Source organism: Anser brachyrhynchus (genome assembly GCF_964034855.1).
Source record: "Anser brachyrhynchus genome assembly, chromosome: 13".
NCBI classification, from domain to species: domain Eukaryota; kingdom Metazoa; phylum Chordata; class Aves; order Anseriformes; family Anatidae; genus Anser; species Anser brachyrhynchus.
The window spans coordinates 17,931,747-17,955,470 of NC_137708.1; the positions used below are offsets into that span (position 1 = coordinate 17,931,747).

The 23,724-nt window shown below is 44.3% G+C and overlaps 1 protein-coding gene across 4 annotated transcripts in view; it reads left to right on the forward strand.

The window, feature by feature from the left end:
- The window catches only part of AMOT (angiomotin), a 61,997-nt gene extending 39,900 nt beyond the window's left edge, over positions 1-22,097 (forward strand). For all 4 annotated transcript variants that reach the window (XM_080553483.1, XM_080553484.1, XM_080553486.1 and 1 more), the window contains exons 8-13: positions 9,508-9,657; positions 11,498-11,688; positions 13,886-14,008; positions 14,647-14,879; positions 15,740-15,964; positions 17,025-22,097. In XM_080553483.1, coding sequence (XP_080409609.1) covers positions 9,508-9,657; positions 11,498-11,688; positions 13,886-14,008; positions 14,647-14,879; positions 15,740-15,964; positions 17,025-17,125 — 1,023 coding nt within the window. In that variant the 3' untranslated portion in view covers positions 17,126-22,097. The remainder of the gene's footprint in view (positions 1-9,507; positions 9,658-11,497; positions 11,689-13,885; positions 14,009-14,646; positions 14,880-15,739; positions 15,965-17,024) is intronic.
- Positions 22,098-23,724: the final 1,627 nt, after the last annotated feature.

Consider the following 23,724-nt stretch of genomic DNA (forward strand, 5'->3'; position numbering starts at 1 on the left):
GGGAGAAACTGGGGTAGCTTGCATTCCAGCGAAAGCGACTGTGGGAATAAGTTCGTCTTGTGCAAATTACAAGGAAATCTGCTTGCTTCAAAGCTGTTTATATCGTCTTAGCTTTGTGTTGGTTAGCTAAGCCACTGAACAGCGCACAGATAAGCCACAAATCTGTATTTCCTTGCAAGTGCTTTCGTCTAGGCAGCCATGTTTCATTTTCTTTTTGTTTTAACTGATAAAAGTGGGCTGGGACTGAAATCCCAGCCCTAGCAATTTCCTGAACTTGGCAGAAATTCAGATCTGAATGGACTTTTTAACTAATAGCAAATGAATGCAGCTTGTCCCCTTGCCAGGTGTTCCACTCACACCAGGTTATCGTGGTACACAGTGCAGATCACTGCGTGTGCCCGGCCTTCATAATAAGCTGGGCATGACAATGACCTTGCTTGTTTTCTGTCCCTTTCCTCCCAGGAGAGGATAATGAATTTGAGCTGCTTAGCTGGGCAGCTTTCACAGCAGTTTCTTTTGTAGCCTTGTCCCTGCCATTCGCACATGGCTCTCACCTTGCTGCCCTTCTGCGTCATAGTGGCCGTCCTCTTTCCTCCCGCCTACTCCTTTCCTCTCCAGGGCTCCATTTCCCACTCCCAGACCCTGCTTCCTTTACTCCTACTCTTCCTCCATAGAGAGCCCCTGGAGGAAATCTCATGGCCAAGCAGACTTCCTCCAGGGCAGGTTTGTTCTCTCCTTCAGTTCTGCCATCTTCCTGCCTACTGGTGCTCATCATCCCCCTCAGCTGAGCACTGTGCCTACACCCACCTGCATCTTGCATTTTGGAGACATTCTTTAAACCTTCCCTTTGTCATAAACCCTCCCTTTGTCAGCCTCTACTCTTTCTGCTTAGGATCCCGGTGTGCCAGCAGAGGAGGGATGGTCAAATACAAAGTGAGCATCCTACTGTCTTATCTTGCCTGCCTTCTTTCTCTCCCAGGTACAGATGCAGCTGCCTTCTTAATTTTAGTCTGCTCTTTTCTGAGCTTTTACTTGCTTCAGTAGCTCCTCTGTGCTTTCTCCTGGAGCACCCTCATGGTCACTGCAAACACTGGTGACGCCATCTGAAGCATCCACTGGCCGTGGTTCATCACTGGGGAGCCAGCTTCCCTGCAATACAAATTATAACAATGAAGAAAGAAGAGCAGATTCAAAGGAACTTTCAAGTATCACTGTCCCCATTCAGCCCCGCACACAGCTGACAAGTCCATTGATTTCACGAGGACTGCAGCATTTCCTGGCAGGGCTGACTTGCACCTTGGCTGCTTTGGGGGACAGGGAGCATTAGGTATAGGGGAACTTTAACAGAACCACGATCAGATCTCCTGTTTGGCTCTCTCTCAAACTGTTCTGTCTTTTGATTCTGTAATGTATGGCAGCTCCTTGCCTCTCATTCAGATTTTTCAGTGCCTTAATGATTCTAGAAGTCTCACGTGTGACCAGCTTTAAGTACACAGGACATCCTGGTGGCTTCCCTGGGGTCATTCACATGCTTGGAGCTGGCTTTATAAAGATGCTGTGGTCAGCCGGGGCCAGCACGCACAGCACTTGGCTAGGACAAGCTTCTGTGCAAAGTTGAAGCCTTCAGAGGCAATAATAATTGTATGTTTTCTTTTCGAAAGACCTCTCATTTTACTAGAAGAATTGTTTTCAGTGCTGTTGCAAAGTATTTCTGCTTAGGTAGAACAGGAAAATGGGTAAGTAAATGTGGCCAGATTTGCATGACCCAAACACACCTATGCCGATAGAGAGTGAAATGCCCTGCTCTAGATTGCACGAAGGTTTCTGGTCATTTGCATCCAACCTTTGCTTGAATCCCAGGGCGTGCAGGAAGTGCCACCCTTCCTGTTGTAGATAAATATGGAAGCGTCTCAGTGAGGGAGCAGGAATTAACTCTGCTTTTTCCTAGAGGTGAGGGGGAACAAGGGAAAAAAAAAAAAGAAGGGGTGAAGAGTCACTTTTGCATGTTTCCCAAATCACTTTTTAATGAAATGCTTAGGATTATGAAGCATTTGTTGCCTCATTAGCATTAAGTTGTGGGAACTTCAGAAATCCCCAAGCTGTTTGGTAACTTTCCGAAAGACAGCCATACGAGCTGCTTGGTGCTCAGGGCACCGTTCAGAAGTGAGTCTAAATGTCAGCCTGAGTTTCTGACATTCAGTGACCAAGATATATGAACAATTTGTCAATTACTTCTTTTATTCCTGCCAGCCTCATCTGGGTTGCTAGTCCCTGTAATTGTCAGGAATTTCCAAACTAGTCCTGCAGAAGAGGGTGGAGTTTCTTATGTTAAGGTTTGGCAGCCTCTCTGGCTCAAGGCCTGAGGGGGGTGTGCATATTTCAGTTGTTGCATCCTGTAATGTGAGTTTTCAGCTTTTTTTTCCCCTTCCGTTTTGACTTCCTATTGAGCAGAGCTACCCTGCCTTGTATTCACCAGATCCTTTATAAAAAGAATATTTTATTTCTGTTTTAATGAGACCTGTAAGCCATATGTCACCATGGCTGGATTTACATGTTGCGTTGGAACTGGAACGTACACATTCTTTTTAAAATCCTTGGCCTGAATTGCCAGTTTGGGCAAAACCACCCATCTGTAAAATGTAGGTACTTGTCTCCTCCTCTGGAGCTTGGGGAGTTCTATACGTACTGGATTTTAGCATCCAAGTTAGAGGGAAGGAAGAGATAAAGGCATGCTAAATGTGATAGAGAAAGGAATGATCTTAGGTACCTTTGCTTTTGGAAGCAAAAGGAGGTATTCAGAATATTTCCCCTGCTCTGTCAGAAGTGGTGAAATGACTCCTCAGGTTTAGAACAAGCTGCCATTAAAATTAGATAGTGTGGAGTTTATTTTTGCAAAGTGCTAAAAAGAGTGAGTGACAGTGGGTATTTAAAACAAACTTAAATATGCTCTTAAACAGGCTTGCAGAGTATGTGTATGTTCTACGTGTAATATTTAAACTTTACTATTTTTCTACTAGACATAAAGATACCCAGTAATTAACCCCTGTTTTTATGTCTCTATTTTCATCCTTCCCTTTAATAGATGTTGCACAGGAATGCTTAAGTCAACAGCTTATTAAAATCATTTCTAGTGAAGTATATTTATTTTTTTTAAATCAAAACTTCAGATTATTTTCATTACATGCAATAATTTTGAGATAAATTGTGTATCTTTGAGGTAAAATGCACGTTGGCTTAAACCCACATATCCCAGAAATGGACAGTGACAATATTTGCAGCGGGAGTATCCAGAGTTCCTCACGTTGAAGCACGGATTGCCACGAGGGTCTCAGCTGCAGGCATCCGAGTGGCAGCGGCATGCAGCAGGTGTGCAGCTGGTAGATGGTTACAGCTGGCCTGGATCTGTGAGCTTAAAGCAGTCACAGTACCGCACTTTAACCATCATCTGCTAGCAAACACCTCGAGAGCAAGCAGGACAGATGGTTAAACTTCACTTTGCTCTGGGCCAAAGGCAGAACTGCAGGGGGACACGGCAAGGTCCGTCCTGACCAGCCGGGTAAGGGCTGCCCTCTGTGAGTCCTTACGAGGCTCGTGGTACTGCACCAGGGGGCTCCATGCCAAGTCGTTGGCCCAACCACAACTACTAGACAGAAAGGCTACAAGTGCTACTGCTTTTAAGCTCTTCGTAAACTGGATTTTTTAGAAGTTTTAATGAACTTGGTCATTTCTGCTTGCTCTGGTTAATTTGTGCCGTGTAAGACCACAGTTCAAGAAAAAAAAAGTAGTAATTTTTTTTGGTCGTGGTTTAACTTGTACTCCTTTGCTTCACTGCTTTACAAAGCCACCGTTTTAACAAGTGCCTGAAGGAGACAGCTTTGAAAAATAGTGACTACCATTAAGCAGATATAATTATCTGCTCTGCCATCCTCGTGTGCACACCTTGCAATAGAAAGAAAAGCCTGACAGCCTGTCTGGTGGGTGTGAATTAGGGGCTGGGGGAAGGGAAGGAGTTTGGGTGAAATATCTCTTCTACAGGCGGCTTGTATTTAGGGGCTATAAGATCTTCCAGCCATCAGAGTTCAACACAAACCAGATACCAGAGCTAAGATATTATATTCATTTCCCACTCAGCTATTGTGGGGAGAAATTGTGCGCTATTTCTGATAACACTGGGGGTTCTGTCTGGGGGGAAATGTAGAAACATTCGTTTCCAAATGACTTCTATTGTACTTCACATACTGTATCCGAGATGATTTCAGAACAGAGCTCTGGCTTGTAGGGAAGAGACCCAAAGGAGAGTTTGTGCGCTTGAAGGCTTGTCTGTTTTTTTCCAATCACTTCTGGGTCTATAAAAAGATATTCCTAGTCTCCACCAGCTTTCCCTCTCGTGTGCTTGGGCTCTGAGCTACATAACTGCTCCTTTCAGGACAGAGCTGTTCGTGGATGGGCAGGGTAGGCAGGAGACAAAACTCCCCCTCTTACCTCTTTTAATGACCCGTGTTCTTGTAATGCTGCAGAACTGGCTTTTTATTGCTTTGTCTCTATCCTGTATTCTGCCTGTTAGTGTTTTTCCAGAGGTGGCTTCAAGAGTTTTAACTTATTTGAAGGCAAACAAACGGCGAGACGACATTATGACATTCCCATGCAGCAAGCACTGCTCCCTAGCAGGAGGATAGCGTTACCAAATTGCTTCAGCATGCGTTCTTGCTGAAGCCAGTCGCGCCTTCTTGGGCCTGGATTCAAACAAACTGAGGGTTCAAAGGCATCCTAGAGGAATACATCCCTGCTGCAAGAGGCAGAGGTGGTTTAAACGTGCTTGCTGTCCTCTTTCTTTACTACATTTCTGCCATAGCAGGCACATTCTTGTGGGGAAGCACATTTTCAGCTGCATATGAATGGATTCAGCTTTAGGAGAAGCCCAGAATGTAATGAAAACACCCTGAATATATTAAACAAAGGACTTTGAAGCCATCAGAAATAGTGGGTGGGAGACAGGCAGATGCTGACGAGTGTTACCAATTTGCTGAAATAGGAGCTGTCCAGGATGAAGAGGGTAATCGCTGGGTTTGTCAAAATGCCTGGAAGGGTTTCTGAATCATTGCTAGCTAGGCAGGAAGTCCTCTCTTCTTCCCCAGAAAAACTCTTTGCTGAGTAACCCATCTGGAAGCGATGAATCTCCACAAAAGAAGAGCCTTTCTTCCCCCTCACCTGCTATGCCAGGACCACGTTTCTCCTGCAGAAGTAGCTCTGGTCCTGAGGATATTAGAGCCTCTAGTCTCCATGCATCTAGCAGCTTTACATGGGAAGCTCCTCATCTCTGTTTGCCCCTGCTCCCTGCACTGTGTGCATGAAACCTCCGTGCCTTCTTCTCAGCCTTTCGCCTGCAGGGACTGAGATCCCTGACAGAAGTTGCATGGTTTGTCAAAGATGTGCCTGAGAAACCTAAATCAAACGAAGTGACACGATTTGTTTGGTTTCTAGAATATTAATCCCTTTTCTGCTGGGCAGTTAGGGTAATAATGAACTGTCCCTATCCTGGCAGGAACGCTTTGTCCTTGGCCATTGTTTTTAGACCACGCAAAGCTCTCCGTAGCAGAGGAACCTTCAGGTTACCTGCTGCCAGGCGTTACGTTGTCTTAGGGAGTCTTACCAAAATCGTTTCACTGAAGAAAAGTTTCAGTTTTCTAGGTTTAGTGCGTGCATTTGTTTAATCATTTTGTTCTTGTCTGTTAAGGGTGGTTAATCGTTTTCCATTGCTGGAAGCCCTGCAGTTGGGGGATGTGGGTGTGCAGGCATCATCAGAATATAAATCTGTCTGGCTAACTTGGAAACAGCTCGCTCTTCGGGTCAGCTGGACTCTGAGCAGGGAAGCCTCCGAGTCCCAAGTGTATCTGCTTCGCTCAGCTGGCTCTCAACTGCAGAAAGCAATCCTGACACGGGAAAGAGGAAAGGAAGACTGAAATTCTTGTTCAGGAGGCCAGGGAATCTTTTTAGGGGTATTACCTGCAGCAATTCATGCTTTTGTGTGCTAGATTTCTACAGAGCCTGTCCTTGCCTTGCCTATTTTGCTCAGTTCTGTTGCAGAGTTTTTGTAAACATCATAGGGAATGTGAATGGGAGAATGACTGCTCTTGTTTTAAATGGTTTAATTAGAAAATCTTGCTGATGAAGCCTGACCTCTGACACCTGGCTAGGACATTTTCTGATGCAGTCAGGGATGACCTGGAGAAGTTGTGTGTGTTTATTGAAGCTGTGCCATGTGCTGTAGGAAATGCAGAGGAGGAAGGTAGCCATGCTGAAGCGCTCTGCTCTGCTTCCAGACGTGCACCACGGCTAGCTGAGATCGTACGGTCTTACAGAGGTGTTATAATACAGATATTAATGTAAGTCGAAGTCTCTGTTTTTTCAGAGCACCCTTCAAGGCAAAATAGTTACATTACGTGAGCATGAGCTTAGTGAAATGCAGCACCATCAAAAGGAAAATTACTATCTTGTCAAATTTATGTAAACTCACAGACAGAAGGGCGTGACTGCATCCTTGTAAAGCTTCAGGAATGAGCTCTTATCTGGAGCACGTGTTCCCTGCAAGGCCTCTTGCAGAGGAAGGAGTTCCAGCATCCTTTGATGCCATCTCCCCTGTGGTAGATGTTGCTGCAGCCCTTGGCACGGAGCAGCCAGGTTTGGTTCTTTGCTGGGCGAGAGAGGGTGGGGAATCCATGGCAGCCAACCAAGAACAAGCCTCAGCATGCTGCCTTTTTTCCTTCCTCCCATCTCACTGAGGTCTGCAGCACACTGGCAACACTCAGGGAACTGCTTCCAATTCCTGTCTTAGGAAAACGTAATCATATTCTCAATTTATGGTAAAGAAGTCCCTCTGTGCTTGGGAGAATTATTTCTGGGCCTCTTTACATCCAGAGGTCAGAAAAAGTCAGAAATCTTACCTATATATGTAATAATAATAAAATCAGCCTTCACTAGTACCTCTCCTGCAGAGAATCCTGGTTCACAGAAGGTAAACTGTTCCTCACAAGTCCTCACTGTGGCAGAGCTGGCAATGAATGGCACTGCCAGAATAAGCAGTGGACTGAGTCAGTGCAGCAAGTACATAAAATAAAACAATTTCCTATGTAAAGGATAATTATGGCAAGATACCTTAGGAAAGCTGAGTTGTCTGGAGCACATATATGCCTTTAAAGCTCGCTGAACATCTGGGTACTGCAAAATTGAAGATGATTTGAAGGATTTCTGAATTAATTCTGTTTAAACCCTAAGTTTTTAAAAGTAGGTATTTTTTACTGATGCAGGAAAATGAAGTGTATTTTGTGAAGAGAAAAAACAAAACTCCGTGTGAAAAGCCACTGAGCAAGCCATGCCTGTGCTTTAGGTCTGGTGCATGCGTTAGGCATGTGCAGGCAGTGCTGGGAAGTTGGGCAACAGCTCGTGTTGCAATGTTTCACCTGCAGGTTGGGCTGATGGGAGCGCTTTCAAAGTGAACATTTCAGCGGAATTTCTCTGTCCTAATTCTCTTTCGGCTGGGCACTTGGTATTCTTTGTGTGCAGGCCAAAAAGTTAATCCACACATACACATTCTCAGATTTATTAATTATGAAACTAGTAAAACGTTGTCGGTTGCCTTTTGGAAGAAGAGCTTTACCTGCCTTAGAAAACTTTTCAGAGATTTCAGTGCTTTGCAGTAGGTAATGAGAAACCAAAGGTCTGTCCTTCCTCCCTTAATTCTGCATACAGAAGAGGGGGAGAGATCTGATTTTCAGGAGGTTATTTTTCAGCTTGATGCACGATATTTCTCAGCCTATTAGGTTGTTTCTTGTTCACACGCAGGTAAGTAAGGTCCTGTGCAGAACCAAGGTACTGGGCACTCTCCGTGTCCAGGTTCTGCTGCTGACTTGTAGTTTATCATTTCTGGCTAGTTGGAGCTACTGTTAATCAAACTGTAAAACTGGTGTATTAAATGCACGTTTTGGAGTCTGACAAAGCTTAAATCAGTGCTGTTGAGCACTATAACCCAGAATAAAAAGATCTATTAATTACAACATTTTTTTTCCTGCAGAGTAGCAGCTGAATATTAAGTTGTTTTAAAATGTTCTTGTCCCTCCCATTCCAAACAAGTTGGAAATCTTGAGCAATCAAAGCATTAAAATACCTTTCTGCTGTACATGCACTGGTGGGAAGGCCTTTGGCTGGATTACTCACTCGTTACTGTAACTTTTATTATAAAATACTTGTTTGGGGAAAATCCTCTAGGGCAGCGACATTCACGCTGTGAGGTTAGGTGCCTGCTGACTTTATGAAGAGAAGAAAGGGATGCCACGTCTGGGATTAATAGTGTTTGGAGACTTCTCTCTGGTGCTCACATTGCAGTCTCTGGGTTGCCTCAAGGAACAGGAATATGAAAAGGGAAAAGTTTGAAGCATCACGTGGCGAGACCTTTTGGGAAGGATGGCGTGGCATAAGGATGGCTCGTTTCATTCAGAGCCAAGTCCTGCAGGTCTGCTCTCCTGTCTCCCCCGTAACTACAAGCAGATTCCCAGGGAGCGCTGGAAGAATAGGACCACCAAACAGTGGTGTGGTACTTTCCCAGAATACTTTCCGCTTCCGAGAAGGACTTCCTGAGCCCAAACAGCGTCTTTTGTCTTCGATATCCCTCAATGGACTTCTCTTCCATGAAGCTCTAGAGCAGCTCTTTGAACTCTCATAAGGGAGCCTGTGTTTTGCGTTGTGGTGCTTCTCTAGGCTTTGGCTCTGACTTGGGAAAAGTTGCCTCCTTCCTGCTATTTTGTATTTCAGAGTTTACAACAATCACAGCTAAAAAAGCAGTGCCCCGGATTTGCTGTACGAGGCCAGCTAGTTGTGATTGTTACGGACAGTTACGTCTGAGTGTGCAGCGTTCTGTATATTAGAATAGGGTTGTGCTTTATTCTGACATTTTTAATTTCATATTTTAGTTTGATTTTGTTCTGCCTGAAGTGTGCTAAGGTGGTTACTGGGAGGAGAGCTCAGGCTGTGTCTAGTGTACACCTTGAGCCTGTTCATAATTTTGCAGTGGGACTGGAATGGGATCCTGCGAGCAGCTTTCAATATTGTACTGAAAAAAAACCTGTTCTTAGCTCCTGGGCTGGATCTAATCCTTGTCTTTGCTACAGTTACCTCAATAACAGGCACCAAGTCAGGTAAACGCCCTCTGGTACCAACTCAACTTAGCCAATCTCAGTCATTTGCAACAAATACTTGCCTCAGTTTCGCTGTCCCTACCATGCAGATGCTGAGGACGGCAAGAACAAACACACCTAGCAGGAAAGTGGGGATGGGGAAGAGCTGTAACCTCCAGAGTGTCTGGAGCCCAGGATGGAGTCTGAGGCACCCTGACAGCTCCAACTGAATGCTTTCCTCCTGGCTGCCGTTGCAGCCTTCTGCAATGCGTACGAAGCCAGAAGTTGACTCCCTTGTTCTCCTTACTTAACTTTAGTTATATTTTCCCTTTTGTTTCAGCTCAAAAAGAAGCAGGTCTACGTTGAGAAGGTGGAGAAGATGCAGCAGGCCCTGGTTCAGCTGCAGGCAGCGTGTGAGAAACGGGAGCAGCTGGAACACAGGCTGCGGACGCGGCTGGAGCGAGAGCTGGAATCTCTCCGGATGCAGCAGGTATCCTTTCTCCCTGCCTTGCCAGGCTTCTTATCGGATTGTGCGCTACACCATGCACGAAAGAAGGGCAGTGGTTTTTCTCCATCGTGCAAAGTGAGCACATTTTTCTTTTGTTAGCTATTTTCTTCCTGGCCATGTAAAATGAGCAAATTTTTCTTTTGGTAGTTATTATCACACTGGCCTCTCTGTTGGTTTTTACTTGATTTAATTATTCCATTCTAACCAGAAAACGTAGATAAGGTAGCAATAGGGGATCCATCCCGTGACAATATTCAGACATAGACATATAGCTACATGGTGTTCTATCTTTAAGTAACCTGGTTATATTTACTTTTGTATTATTTTAAAAATATTACAATTGAAATTTTATGTAAAATTCATTAACAGCTGGTCTGAAAGAGAGGCCCTTCAAAAAACTTTTGTATTGAGAAAAAAAAAAGCTACCAAAACCATAAAACCAATTCCATAAAGGTAGCTGACGGAAACAAGCAGAAGTTTCACATAGAATATATTAGAATTGTAATTTGAGTCTTTTTCAGCGGAATGAATGAGTGAGAAGTAGATTGTGCGGGGTGTTATGGTGATGTGAGGTTTCAGGTGGTGTTACAGTGTGATGCATTTCAACATGCATCAAATACAGGCCTGCATCCTTCTTCCAGAAAAATTTACAAACCTGACAGTTTACCTGTTTGCTAAATCACATTTAGTTCCAGGTTATGTTTAGTCCTCGACTGCCACATCTGTGTAGGAACAGATACTTAAATATTAATTGTATTTTGTATTGGTTTGATAGGAGTTACAGTAATTTGATAAGCTTTCTTCCGTGTTACCATGCAAGATTATTTGCCCTGAACCCCACAGCTTTTAACTGTGAAGCTGATACAAAGCAAAAACATAATTTCTTGTCATGGTTTAAGAATTCTGAGCTGGACATGAAACACTTTGCCTGCCCAATTTCCTTCTTTTCTTTTAAAGTAACTTTTTTATTTTTAAGTCAAATATCATGCCAATCGCAGATGAGACTTCCATATAAAACTATGCAGTTTACACTTTGAAATTTTAGCACAGCAAATCTCCACTCTTTCTTGATTTGAGAGAAGAGGAGCAGTCTGTCTTCAAGTCTTCCTTTAGAACTAAAGTATTTTTAACTCCCAGCTACTTAATCCTCAAGTGTACACTGATCATAGTGATTTAGTAATCGAATACTAATATATCCTAATATATACTATATATCCTAGTATATTATATATCCTAAGATTTTGGATTTCTTTTTAAATCTGTGATAATTCTTGTGTTTTGTTGGAACAGTGTTGGAAATAAGTTTGGGTTACTTCAGGCAGTATGGATGAGCTGTAGGCATCAGAGCTGAGTAGCGTGATCCAGCTCTCCGGCACTCACTTGGGGCTTTGCATGTGGATAAAAGTTTTAAGGAGTGTTTTCCATCGCAGATATTTGCCTGTTAGTACTCACCAACTGTGGAGTGGCACGAGGAAGCACTCTAGCATGAGTAAAGGTGTCTTTCTGAGGAGTGGTTCTTGGCATATTATGACTTTTGAGCTTCACCGTTTGGAAAATAGAAGCCTGGCTTTGCCAGGTTTGGACAGAGCGAGGCTGAAAATGTGCCTGCGGGCATTTCAGGTTAAGCTCTAAAGGAGACTGTGACCATCACCTGGTGTGCCCAGCACAGCACAGGCTGCTGTGTTTCCCTCTGGGGGGGCTCTTGCATTGAGCCAGTGCTGCTCCCGCCCAGCCTCTGTCTTTCAGACCAAAGCAAACAAACCAACCCCGAGTCTTACAGGTGCATCCTGCGACTTGTTTTTGTTTTGTTTTTGGGAATCAGCGTCAGGGTACATCTCAGGCTGCCAACGTATCGGAGTACAATGCCACGGCGCTTATGGAGCTCCTGCGCGAGAAGGAAGAAAGGATTCTTGCTTTGGAAGCCGACATGACCAAGTGGGAACAGAAATACCTGGAGGAGAGTGTGATGAGACAGTTTGCTTTGGATGCAGCTGCGACTGTGGCTGCTCAGAGGTAAATGAGACTATTCATAGCACAGGGATTATTTTCTTTTTCCAGTTGAATGTTGAATTTCCCACCGAGGAATGTTGTCATACCACCCTCCCATGATACCTTTCCTTGTGGTCTGAACAGCTTCACAAACTTCTGCGTGCAAGTGGAGCTTGGCAGCTTTTTCCTGGGAGCTGTGCGATTGCCAACAATTAAAAACTTTTTTCCAGGGGAAGATTCCCCCAAAAGCAAGAACCATTTTCCAGACTAGAATTGTTCTGAGCCGTTCCTCGAAGCTGTTGCTTCAAAAATAGATGTATGAGGAGGGTTGTTGTTGTTTTTTGTTGTTTGTTTTCTAAACAGGAGTCAGTCCTTGCTGAAGTCATGTGGGATGGGGTAAGCTTGGTGAATCACATCGCTCACCCTGAATGGCTTGCTTGTTCTCCAGAATGTTTTTGCAAATTACTTTGTGGTATTGTCCTCAACATGGTTACTAACCAGAAAAGTCTATTAGGAAATTCTGCTCAAAACCTTCTGCTGTGTGTAGAGAGTAGTGCTTGTGGGGGTGCAAAGGAAAAGGTGTCTGAAATTTGCTAACAAGGTCACATTCCAAGACAGCTCTCCAGGAGCACGTAATAAATATGGTTGCAAATAGGCCCAAGTGCTTCAGCTAGTTGGCAAGCAAGAGCTGTTATTGGAGTGCAATTCTTTAATGTCAGGTAGTGCTTACATGTAATTTCATTGATCACTGGTTTCTGCTTCTTGACAGCAGATTTTATGTTAGATTGTTTCAGGAACCAGATTCAAATAGGGATGTTATCGCAGCTGGCTTCCTAGCACATAAGATCATACTAGAATTACCGGGGGAAGTCACAGATCTGCTGTGTTAGCATTTAAAGGCTTATCTTATCTTGCTCCAAAAGCTGGCTGTTATTTTGGGGTATTGATGTTTCTTGTGCACTGTTCTCTGCCTCCCCAGAGATTCTCTAAAGGCTCTCGCTACTGCTTGTCCCGAGAGGCTGTGTTATATTTTCAGCACGTGCTGATAAACAGGAGTCTGGTCTATTGTTTGTCATGGAATGAGAGAGGATGTGTTAGGCCTGTTCGGGTTTGTTAAACGAACAAGAACGCTTTCCAGTCAGGAAAGAGCCAACCCCTGGTTTTCCATTTCCTTCTAGCACCCTCAAAAGAGGCTGTTCTATCAGCATCAGTGCTTCTGCAAGTTTCTATGCAGTTGGTACCTACAGTGTAGCCTTCTCAAAAACAGGCTGTGAGGGATTTCATTCATTTCAGTGGTAACCTCATCTGTGCTGTGCACAACTTTGCTTTCCTTTTTCTTTGGTAGTGGAAAACAGCACCCCTTAGGAAGCTGAGGTTGCAGGAAGGCTGCTTTACAGCACAGGCTGTACCTGGGTCAGTTTAGGTTTCTTTGACGATGAGCTTCTCGTGCCCGTCACGTTGGTGCTTTGCCATTCCTGATCTGAACTTTTGTAGGGTTAAATGCACATTTCCAGACCGTTCTTAGGCCTTGTTCTTGTTTGAGGGAACAAATTTCTTATCACAATGAATTGGAGCTATTGGTAACTAACTTTTTTTAAAAAAATATTACTGTATTAATGCATAGCTATGTCAGTAACGTGCTCTTAATGCTATAAGTCATGCAGTGACATAAAGCATTGCACAGTGACTTCGTTCTGACTACAGCAACAAGTAGGCTGAAATACTCATTATATTTTGGTTAATGGACTGAACAACCATCACAGCGTTAACATCAGGCACTGTGTGGAGTCAATCTAAAGCTGTTTTCAGTTCATTCCAAGTATTTTGGACCAAGCTGCTTAAATTGCTTTAAAATTTTCGTGACTATCTCCCTTCAGTACATACTTAGATACCCTGTTGTTGGAGGGAGAAGGGAAAAAACTGCATTTGAAGTGCAGTTATCATTCTTTCAGTTGAAACAGTGGATTCACAGTGAATCCATTAGATCACAGCCTGGCCTGGGATGGACAGAAGATTGACTATTGTTACAATTATTTGGATATGTTTATAATCCTTCCTTCATTAGGACTGGGAGATGGAATTTTGGAAGACACTGAGATAGCTTAAACTCAAAAAAGAAGTGAATGCTCTTGTTTGTTACTTTTGAGCAATCATTTTGTGCTGCTAGGAGGAAAGGAGCATATTCAGCTGGTCTTTCATCTGCTCTGCTGCTTGTTCCCAGGGACACGACGGTGATCAGCCACTCACCTAACCCGAGCTATGACACCTCATTGGAAGCTCGCATTCAGAAGGAGGAGGAAGAGATCCTGCTTGCCAACAGGAGGTGTCTGGACATGGAGGGAAGGTAAAATGTAGTTTTGATCCCATCCGTCTTTAGGATGGGGATTTTAAATGAATTATCTGGGTAGATGCCTCAGAACCAGAAATTCGTAGGTTTTCACCAGTGGCAACAACATAGGATGCCAGATGCTCATTTGGCCAAGGAAGTAACTGCACAGCAATCCAAAACCCATCTTAGATTTTTGTATCTAGCTTATTCCTCTTCTCTCGTCACGGCATCTTCATCAGAACTCAAGCCACCTGTTAACACTTTCACAGACCTGTTTTCCCCAACATTTTTGCAGTGCAAACTCCCTGGTCTATAAATACTTTTTTTTTTTTTTTCCTGTTGGTCTCATGTCCAGCCCATAACTCTCAGCCTTGCCTCAAAGCCTGTTCCATGCCTGATGAGAGCAGCTTCCAGCACCCAGAGGCGGGTGGGTATCTCAGGGAAGCTCTGTTCATGTATGTACAGGAAGTCTGAGGCATCATCTGCTGTGGTGGGGCTGTGAGCAGCCAGTGCTCGGGGTGATAAGCTCACCGGCGTCCTCTCTGTACCTCTCTGAATGCCATGGGGAGTTCAAGTCATAGCCATGGGGAGCTGAGGTCTCAGTCTGAGGACATAGGAGTTCAAAAATGTTGTTATTTGTTCTTCTCAACAAGGATCAAGACTCTGCATGCTCAGATCATTGAGAAGGACGCCATGATCAAAGTTCTGCAGCAGCGCTCCCGCAAGGAGCCCGGGAAGACCGACCAGCTCTCCTCAATGAGGCCTGCCAAGTCGCTCATGTCCATCTCAAACGCGGGCTCAGGCTTGCTGTCCCATTCATCCACGCTGAGCAGCACTCCCATCCTGGAGGAGAAGAGGGAGGACAAGAGCTGGAAAGGCAGTCTAGGTACTTTTTAAATAACTGTGGCACTTCAGATAGGCGAGTCACTGCTTAGAGGGGAGGCAGGAGCAACAGAAGGAAGAAGGTGTCTGACAGACAGATTGACTGGCCTAGCACGCAGTAAAACTGACTGCAAGCAAGGTGGAACATACTTGGCACAACTCTTGTTTGAATCACGTTTGGGGAAACGGTAACTTGTGGTGTTCAGGCTCTGTCATTAAAATATTTCAGCCTTAATTCTCACTCGGTTTGGTGCCTGACCTTAGGGATAGTTGGGATCTCGTTTTCAGAGTTCCAAAGCACGTGCTTTCAGGTGGGTTGTTACAGCTGTCTGAAGGTGTAAAGTCTCCTTCAGTAAGCAGCCAGCACAGATAGAAATCGGGATTGCTATCCTCTGGTGTTGTGCCTGCGCCAACATGACTTCTGTCTGGAATGGCTCAGCACCATTGTTTAGAGAAAACGAGTCGTATCAAAGCAAATCTTAGATTATGTCTTTCTTCCTGGAAAGAAATTAGGCCCACAGGTCCTCCCTGCGAGACCAAATGGCCCTGACAGGTGAATGCAATCTCTTTCAGCTGATTTCAGGGTGTGCAGATTTACCCAGGCATAGCTGGGCAAGTGTTTAGAGTCAGGGAAGCCTGGTGTTAGGGCTGACTTATGTATCCTTGCATGCAGCAGCATGATGCTGCTTTTCTTCAGGTACTTCAGCACCCACTGGTGAAAGGCACTCTAGAAAGGTAAATTAGAGCTGGTTGCTGAAGCACAGAGTGCTTTCCAGACCCTAGAGAAACTGCTACAGAGAGGGGCAGAACTGATTCCAGTTGGTTTTCTGAGACTGTGAAATTTCCTTCCCTTTTTCCACAAAGGTGTTCTGCTGGGAACAGAATATCGCTCAGAATCCATCCCCTCCACACCCTCTCCTGTCCTTCCTTCCACCCCGTTGCTGTCAGCCCACTCGAAAACAGGCAGCAGAGACTGCAGCACCCAGACTGACCGGGGGAGCGATCAAAGCAAAGCTGCTCCTCCTGCTGCAGCTCCCACACCAGGACGACTCCCCAGTACCGGCCTGGCCTACAGTGCGGACAAAACAGGTGAGGAACCTCAGCTGCCCACCCGGAGGGGCCCTGCCACTCACTCAGCGTCAGCTCTGCTCCATGGGGCAGGCTCCTGAGCTTTATCTGTTCAGGAAAACTGGGTTTACTTTTGGTGAGGACAGATGGTTCTCAGAGACAGGCTTTTGGTCTGAGGAGTCTCGAAATTGAGAAAGAAAAAAGCTTTAGGAGTGGTAGGATAAGCATGGGCACACCGGGCAGGGAGGTATAGCAAGACTGCAGAATTGGAGCAGGTATATGCAAATCCTGGGACAGTCTCTGAGTCAATCTACTCTGAAATAAGTTGTGAGCAGCACGTGGGGTTGAAGCAGGTTACGAAAATGGGCTGTAGAAACTGGCCGTTGTGTTTTAGTGGGTATTCAAAGCAAAGTGGACTTCGGTAAGGAGGACGGAGAAGAAGGGAAGGTAGCTACCATGACAAAACTGTCTCATTCATGCCCTGTCCCAGCCGTGGGACCGACTTCAGCCTTGCCGTAAGTAGATCTGCCTGACAGTGGCTATCCCAGGGGCTGGATTTGCTTCCCACAGAGCTCCGAGCTGGCAGGAGCTGCTCATTTTCCAGCTCGCTCTGCCAAATCGATGCAGATTACACAACCTTGCCTCTTCTACTTACAGACACATTACAGTTATATTGTTCTTTATGGAAGAGCGAATTTGGCTGGTCTGCTGCGCATCTTGCCCATGCTATACTGTTTAATAGGTATTGAGGGAGACGGGAACAGGTTTTGTGGTGAAAGCCTACACTGACTGCATTGGTTTAAATGTAGTTGTGCCATTTTTGTAGGCCGTTGTCTATCAGCAGGAGATACCGAGGGGGAATTTGAGAAGATATCTTCATTTGTCTGGCTACATACATGCAGAATTGCTTTTTTTTTTTTTTATACTATTTAATAATAAGTTGTTAACTGTTTTTTGGCCAATGACAGAAGGTGTCTTTTAAAATGTTAACCTCGTTTTTCTAATCCTGTGCTCATGGTTGTTGCCTGTGATTGAAGTTACAGCTTTGATTGTCTGTCTCTTGTTTTTCCTCATTGCATAGATGGGCCACTCTTCCACTCCAGCACCCTTGAAAGAAAAGCCCCTGTTCAGACCATGGGTCAGGACCTCCCAGATGGAGAGATGGTAGAATACCTCATCTGAAAGGCTGTGCCAGGATCTGAGCTGGGATACAATAGCAAGAATTTTTTTAAAAGACATTTTTATTGGGAAAAAATTTGTAGTACCTGAGTAATAAAAGAAAACTCAGCTGTTTGCTCTTGTATATTATGTCTCAAAAGTATGAACAGGTTAATTTATAATTTGTTCTAAATTATAAAAAAAAAAAGTCCATAACGCTTGTTCTTTGAAAGTTTCCCCCTTTATTTTTTAATTACTGGATCTGGTAATGTCTGGATAAAAAAAACAAGAACTTAGGCGCACTACATCTTGTATTTCATTTCAGTATTTTGAAAGTCTTAAACAGAAGTACCTGCTCTCACAGCTCTTGGCTAATTGTCTACTTTTAACACAGTACGATGGGCATGAAGGCCTTATAATGATCAGAGCCAGGGACTTAGTTATCAGCACCACTTAATGGTTTCAGATCACAGGTGTTCAGAAGAAGCTGAGATGAGGTATGATCAAGGGAGATTTCTCTTTGCAGTCAGAGTGAGAACTCAAAATAGGTATTTCACAGTCATAGGCTGGAAAGATTTGCATTTTCAGTAGGGTATTTTTTTTTCCCAAGTCGTGTTATTTCTATTAAAAAAAAGGAAAAGACAAGACTCCGGTGATTAATGTCACATTTCATGTTTTCAGTTGCATCGAAAGATTTGCCATGCTTTTATACTTTTTCAATAATTTATACAGTGGATAGTAATTAATATATTGCATTCATGTTTTACGTAAATTAAAAAGGACATTTTCCAGGCTAGGTCCTGATCTGTTAGGTCAGATTTCTGCCATTGTAATTCCATTGGCTTTAGTGGAACTACTCCCACTTCATAGTAGTGCAAGTGGCGAGCGCTGTTGCTTTTCAGTGTTAGCAACTTCATCTGTGGAGAACTTTCTCTTTACAGGTTTCTCTATATTTCACATGCCTTCCTTTGTATGTCCTGCATTCTGGGAGATAGCAGATGCTTTTTTGTATAGCAAAACCTCAGAGGCAGAGGTTTAAAGGGGAGCTCTGTGTAAAGTTTCAGATGGCAAATTCTGTCCTTTCAAATTATTTTTTTCTTTATCTAACTGGAGAGAGCAGCTTAAATAACCCCCCTGAGGCATTATGGAAGGAAGTTACGCGTTCTAGTTGTCAGGTTCTCTTTCAGATCCTTGGAAACTGCCACAAATGCAGCAATGCTTCAGTCGCAGGTGCTGTAAGGAGATACTAAGACCAATAGAAGTAAATGTTTGAGTATTTTTTGTTACTGTCTTTGCATTTTATTAAAACAGTTCAATATTAATTTCTGTTAAAAACTTTTTTTTTACTTGAATGTTTAAATGTTTAATTAGCTCGTAGTCATGTGTCAGGAACCTGGCTAGCCTCAGCTTTCTGTGCAACATTAGAGTAGCCAGATTTTAATTTCAGATCACTCCAGAAATTAGAAAAATTAGCCGTTAATCATCCAACAGCTAGTGAATGTCCTCAATTCTTATTTGGTTGACACTGGTGATAAGGTGTCCTCTTGAAATGGCCTTACCAGATCAACAAATATAATGTGAAGTTTGCAATGGAGGGTTGGGAGATGGAAGGAGGTGCCTTCTCTCACCGCACGGGTGTCTTAGCAGTGCCTAAAGATCAGCTCCAAGTTGGATTCTGCTCGTCTTCTAGTGGTCATCGCTTAGAAAAACAAGGCAAGCAGTTCCCATCATACCTGGCAAATTTACTGCTTGTTAGTACTCTCCAGCCAATATTCCTGGACCCAGAGAAGTCCGAGATGGTAGAATGTGTATGTTGTAAGATCGGGACTGAGCCTAAATAGCCTGACCTTACTGCAAGATACGACCAAGTCTAAATAGCCTGACTTTGCCCAGTGACCTCTCTAACAGGCTGCACAACCTTCCTTCATCACACTGCATCAGACACTCCAGAGCTGCACTTTACGGCTTGGACAGTCTCTGCCATATGGGACAATGTTCTGGAGTACAGCAGACCTTTTCTAAGGGTATTCTAAGAATTTGATTTAGTTCTCCACCCTTTTCTAGACAAACTGTTCACAGCCTCTTTGTTCTCACCCCTTGCATTTATTTCTGTTGACTTAATTCCATCCTGTTACGTGAAGTTATGCCCACTCTGGGTGATTTTAAGTGGTTTCCCTTCCTCTTCCCCAGTTGCTGGAAATGCAGAAGAAGCTTTTCTCATTAGGTCACTATGTCCATTCTTCTGCCCTTTCAGCTTCATTTTCTGTATTGGATTTTGTGGTTTGGGCTTAGAGTGAACCATAAGGGAGATCAAATGCCACTGGGGTGTGTGAGAGAGAGGAGAGAGGTCTGAGTACTTTTCTGCTCTTCTAAAGTCAGAAAAAAAATGATATTCCATCTTTACAAGTGCTTCTCAGCAGTAGGAAAGAAGTTTTGCAGCTGTAGGGCTCTGGATAAACAGTTCCAACTCACTTGATTCACTTTAATTCTGAAGTGCCTAGGACATTTTTGATCTTTTACAGATAAAATCTGTTTCAGAAAACTGATTTTCCCCAGTTGGTATTGGCTGTTAGCTGGACTAGGTAAAAACAATTTGTTTATCCTCCTTGCAGCTCATTGTTTTCAAACTGAGCTCCACTGCAATCTATTTTTGTATACTTTGTAGAGAAAAGGACATAATAGTCTTATGTGAATGTAATGCAGATGATGCATAGCAGCTGCCTTCTCAAAAAGTGGCAGCCAGGTGGTCTCTGACAGAGCAAGCCGTCAGGATCGCGGTAGCCTTCCTGTTTCTGTGCCAGTAGAAGTGAATTTGGAAGCCAGTGATGCATTTTCACAGTCCTTAGGTCAAGTTCTTTGCCCTGTTTTACAGTTTTGATTTCTCCCAAAAGCAAAGCCCCTGAAATTTTTTGACAGGGAAGTTTGAGGTAATCTTCCTGTGCTGATAAACTAGGAACCGTGAGGAATGTAGTCTTCCCCTCGAGCTTCCTCAGAGCCATCCTGATGTGAATGTAAACGAGCTGCTTGCTTTGAGGAAGGTGCGTACTATAGTCTTCAGTCTCCCTGTACAGATTTTTATTTTGTTCTTAAACAAACTGCTTTAAGGAGACAAACTGCACACCTAGTTCTTTCTGTAGAGCTTATTACTAGTAGAACGTGATTTTTAACAGGTTGATTGCAATGACCTTCTTTGCAAACCAAAATTTTAGACTAAGAGTTTTTCTTAAACTCGGGTATTAGAAGCAGAATTGTAGCTTTTATTAAAAATAAAAAAAAAAAAAGCCACATATTCTTCTTTGTAGAGCAAAACAAGAAAATCAAGTGTAGTTACTTCTCCTCTTTCCTTTCACTGCGTACAGATTGGCCAAACGCCCAAGCCCTTTCCGTGGGCAATTCCTTTGGGATTTGAAGGCTCAGGGCACTGCCTGAGATCTGGAGGTTTTTGTTCCTATCCGACCCGGTGTCGTCATTAACTGAACAGCTCCTGCCTGGCAGCTCCTGTGGGGTCTACAGCTGTAATTCTCTGGTCTGAGTACCCCTGGGGATCTGAGTTGCTCCTCAGAGTCTGCCAAGTGTGGCTAAGGTAAGCAAATGCAGTCAGGGAGCTTAAATTCTTTCCCTTTTGTAGCAACCACAAAATGTGAGGCACAAAGCTGGTATTAGCTTTGCTTCGTTTCTTTGGCTGCCTGAGAGAGGGGACTTGCAGGGCTTTTGGCCAGGACCATTTCCAAGGATGCCTCCTGCTCCACGAGCCCGTGCCAGCGAGCAGCGGTGTGTTAAGGTGTGTGACGGCCGCATCCCGTGAGCCAGCCATGATCCCGGCTGCAGGAGCTGCGCTTTTCCACCTGTAAAGTGACCACATAAACTTGGAGCAGCAAGGACAGCGACACCCCGGGGGTATTTGGGCTCCTCTGCCTTCCCCGGAGGCTGGCGGCTCTGCTCCGTGCCAGGGCCGGGGGCTGTGGGCAGGGGTTCTCTTTCCATGTATTTGTATAGGAACTTTTTTTTTAAAAAAAAAAGCTAGCGTTTTCATGTCTAGAATGTAAAAAGACATTGTAAAATGTAATTGTACTGTATTTATGAAGAAAATACATTTCTTTTCAAAAAGATCTTATTCTAAGTTTGTTTTAGAGTCCGACTTCCAACAGCATCATCTCTTAGGCTTTCAGAAGCATTGAGACCCGTCCGTTTTGCACCATTGTGTCCGACACTGTTAGGGCCACGCTAAACTTGAGATCCAAGAAAAAGAAGCCCACCTGCCCTCCAAACTCAAGCAGAAGCCGTGTTACCCCAAATTCAGAGGTATTTGAACACTCGCTTTCACTCAGCGTGGTCTCTGCTCAGGCTCAGCAGTGGAGATGCTGAAATACCTGGAGACCAGCGTGGAGCAGGGCAGCTTCCACACCCTGCCCCTGGAGAGAGCCAGAAAGCGGCTGCCTGTTGGCTCTCTGAGCCAGCAGCACAGCTCCTGCTGCCTGCAGAGCAGGATTGGTCCCCGGGAGAGGTGTGGTCAGCACTCCTGCCTCCTTATTCAGGTCTCTTCCAGCTGCAGAGTCACAGCTTTGTGGGGCACGTGGCTTAAACCCAGTTTCCCTTTCAGCACGCTCGTGGTCCAAAGTGCCAGAAATGAGTGAACTGCGTGCTGCTTCACTCTGCGATCCAAACCATCCAAGCACAGGTTGAAATACTAAAAGTTTGCCGTTTCACGACCTTAGAAAATGTATCAAGAGAATGACCTTCTCTATATAAATCTATATTAAAGTGAACCTTGTGGATTATTTTCTCCTCCTTATTTAAACTAAGTTTATTTTGTAATTTGTGAATTAGCTCTTTTGTAATTCAGCTGTTGAAACAGCCCTAAAGTCTTTGAAGGTTATGGCAGCTTTAATTCTAGGAAAGAAAACAAAAAGTAAGTGTAAATATGCACTAAGATACTTTGTAAATGTCTATTGTTATGTTTGTAGCTAGCTATAAAAGTATTTTGTGTGTTTTTAAAGATCGAATCCTGTGTTTTCATTTTTTTCCACCAATCTGCTGGTTTTGTGATAATTTTTCCAAGTATGAAAACCTTATTGAACATAAAACAAAAATAATCTTGATCTCGTCTAACCCTTGCTGCCATTTGGCCTCCGTCTTTAAGCTTCCAACCCCCTGATCGGAGGTTTTGCAGGACAGAGGAGTAGTTCATCCCGGTCTCTTCCCTTACCCATTGCCGTTGGATTGTTCTCTGAGTGTCCTGCAGCTGCACATGAGGCTGCAGCTTCCCTTTTGTAATGAGTAGACCAACAGCACCTGCTTGCTGCCGCTTCCAGCTGCGGGGATGTTGCTGGTCGTCTCTTCTCTGATGGCGGGACTCTTTGAGGCTGCCTCAAAGTCCAGCTGCACGTGAGCAGCCTGAAGTCAGGTGAGTATTTCTACACTGCAGCCTTCAGCAGCCCAACGCACTTTCTGTTCATGTAATCTTGCTGTGTTTCGTTGCCTCCGGTTTATTCTCTCTTTGTGCTGTCAGAGGGAAGGAGCAGGGACTGTGCTCACTGGAACTGGTCAGACTTGCTGCAGTTTTCACTGCTGGCTTTTGGAATTGATCTTAACATAGTTATAACCTGCCCTGGTAGCCAGTGCTTTAATAAATACCAGCTTGACAAATTTGGAGGCTGCTGGTCAGTTTAGCACAGACATCCCCTACACTTTCAGGGCTTTTGATGTTGATTCTATAAATCTCTCTGGCATGCCAGAGCAGAAACAACAAGACTGGGGGGAAAAAAAAAGAAGAGAAAAAACAGCTACAGAAGCTTGCTAATAGCTGTCTTAGTTAACAAACCACCTGCAGCCGATCTGCAGATGGGTGTGAGCAGAGTTGGGACATCGAGCAGCGCCCTGGTAGCATGCCGGGCCGCTCGGCATGGATCCGACCCAGGAGGCTGCAGCGAAATGCCCGCTGACAGCGAGCCGAGGTCTGACCCTGGCTCCACGCAGGGGTGGTTTGGGTTTTCATGTCCCCTTGGCTATTGGAAACACGTTGGCCAGCCCACTTGGACATCACCACCATCTACCAGAGCTGTCCCAGATTTGGTAAAGACATCTCCCTCTGTATGCTAAGATTTGGGGCTTAAAAGGGAGAAAAAAGATTAAAAGGTTGGTTGGTTGGTTGGCAGAACCTTTAAAAGGAAAAAAAAGACATTGCTCCAACCCCTCACTCCTTACAACCCTGGTGCTGCGCCGCTAGTTGCAGTGTTTTATTCATCTCTTTGCCTCCAATTGCTTTAAAATGCCTGTGAAGAAAAGCAAAATGCGAGAATAACACAAGACCTCTACAGAGGCAGCTCTTTGCCTTCCCATCCTGCTCCCCAGGAAAACCAAAATGCGAGCAAGTTGTGTTGTGGAGCACTGCTCTGAATTTTCCAGGAAGGAAAAGGAGATGGCAGCAGCGGCCTTGTGAAGGCTGCTTTAAGGTGCATTTGGATCCAGTGACATGTTTGTGATAATCTTCACTTCGTGTTTTGGAGGAAAACTTTAGAGGAAAATCTTCACTGATCGTTTGCCAGGAGGAGTACTAACCTTTTAAATATAAGGCCTTTATATATGCCTATGTATACATACACACACAGACCCACACAAATACA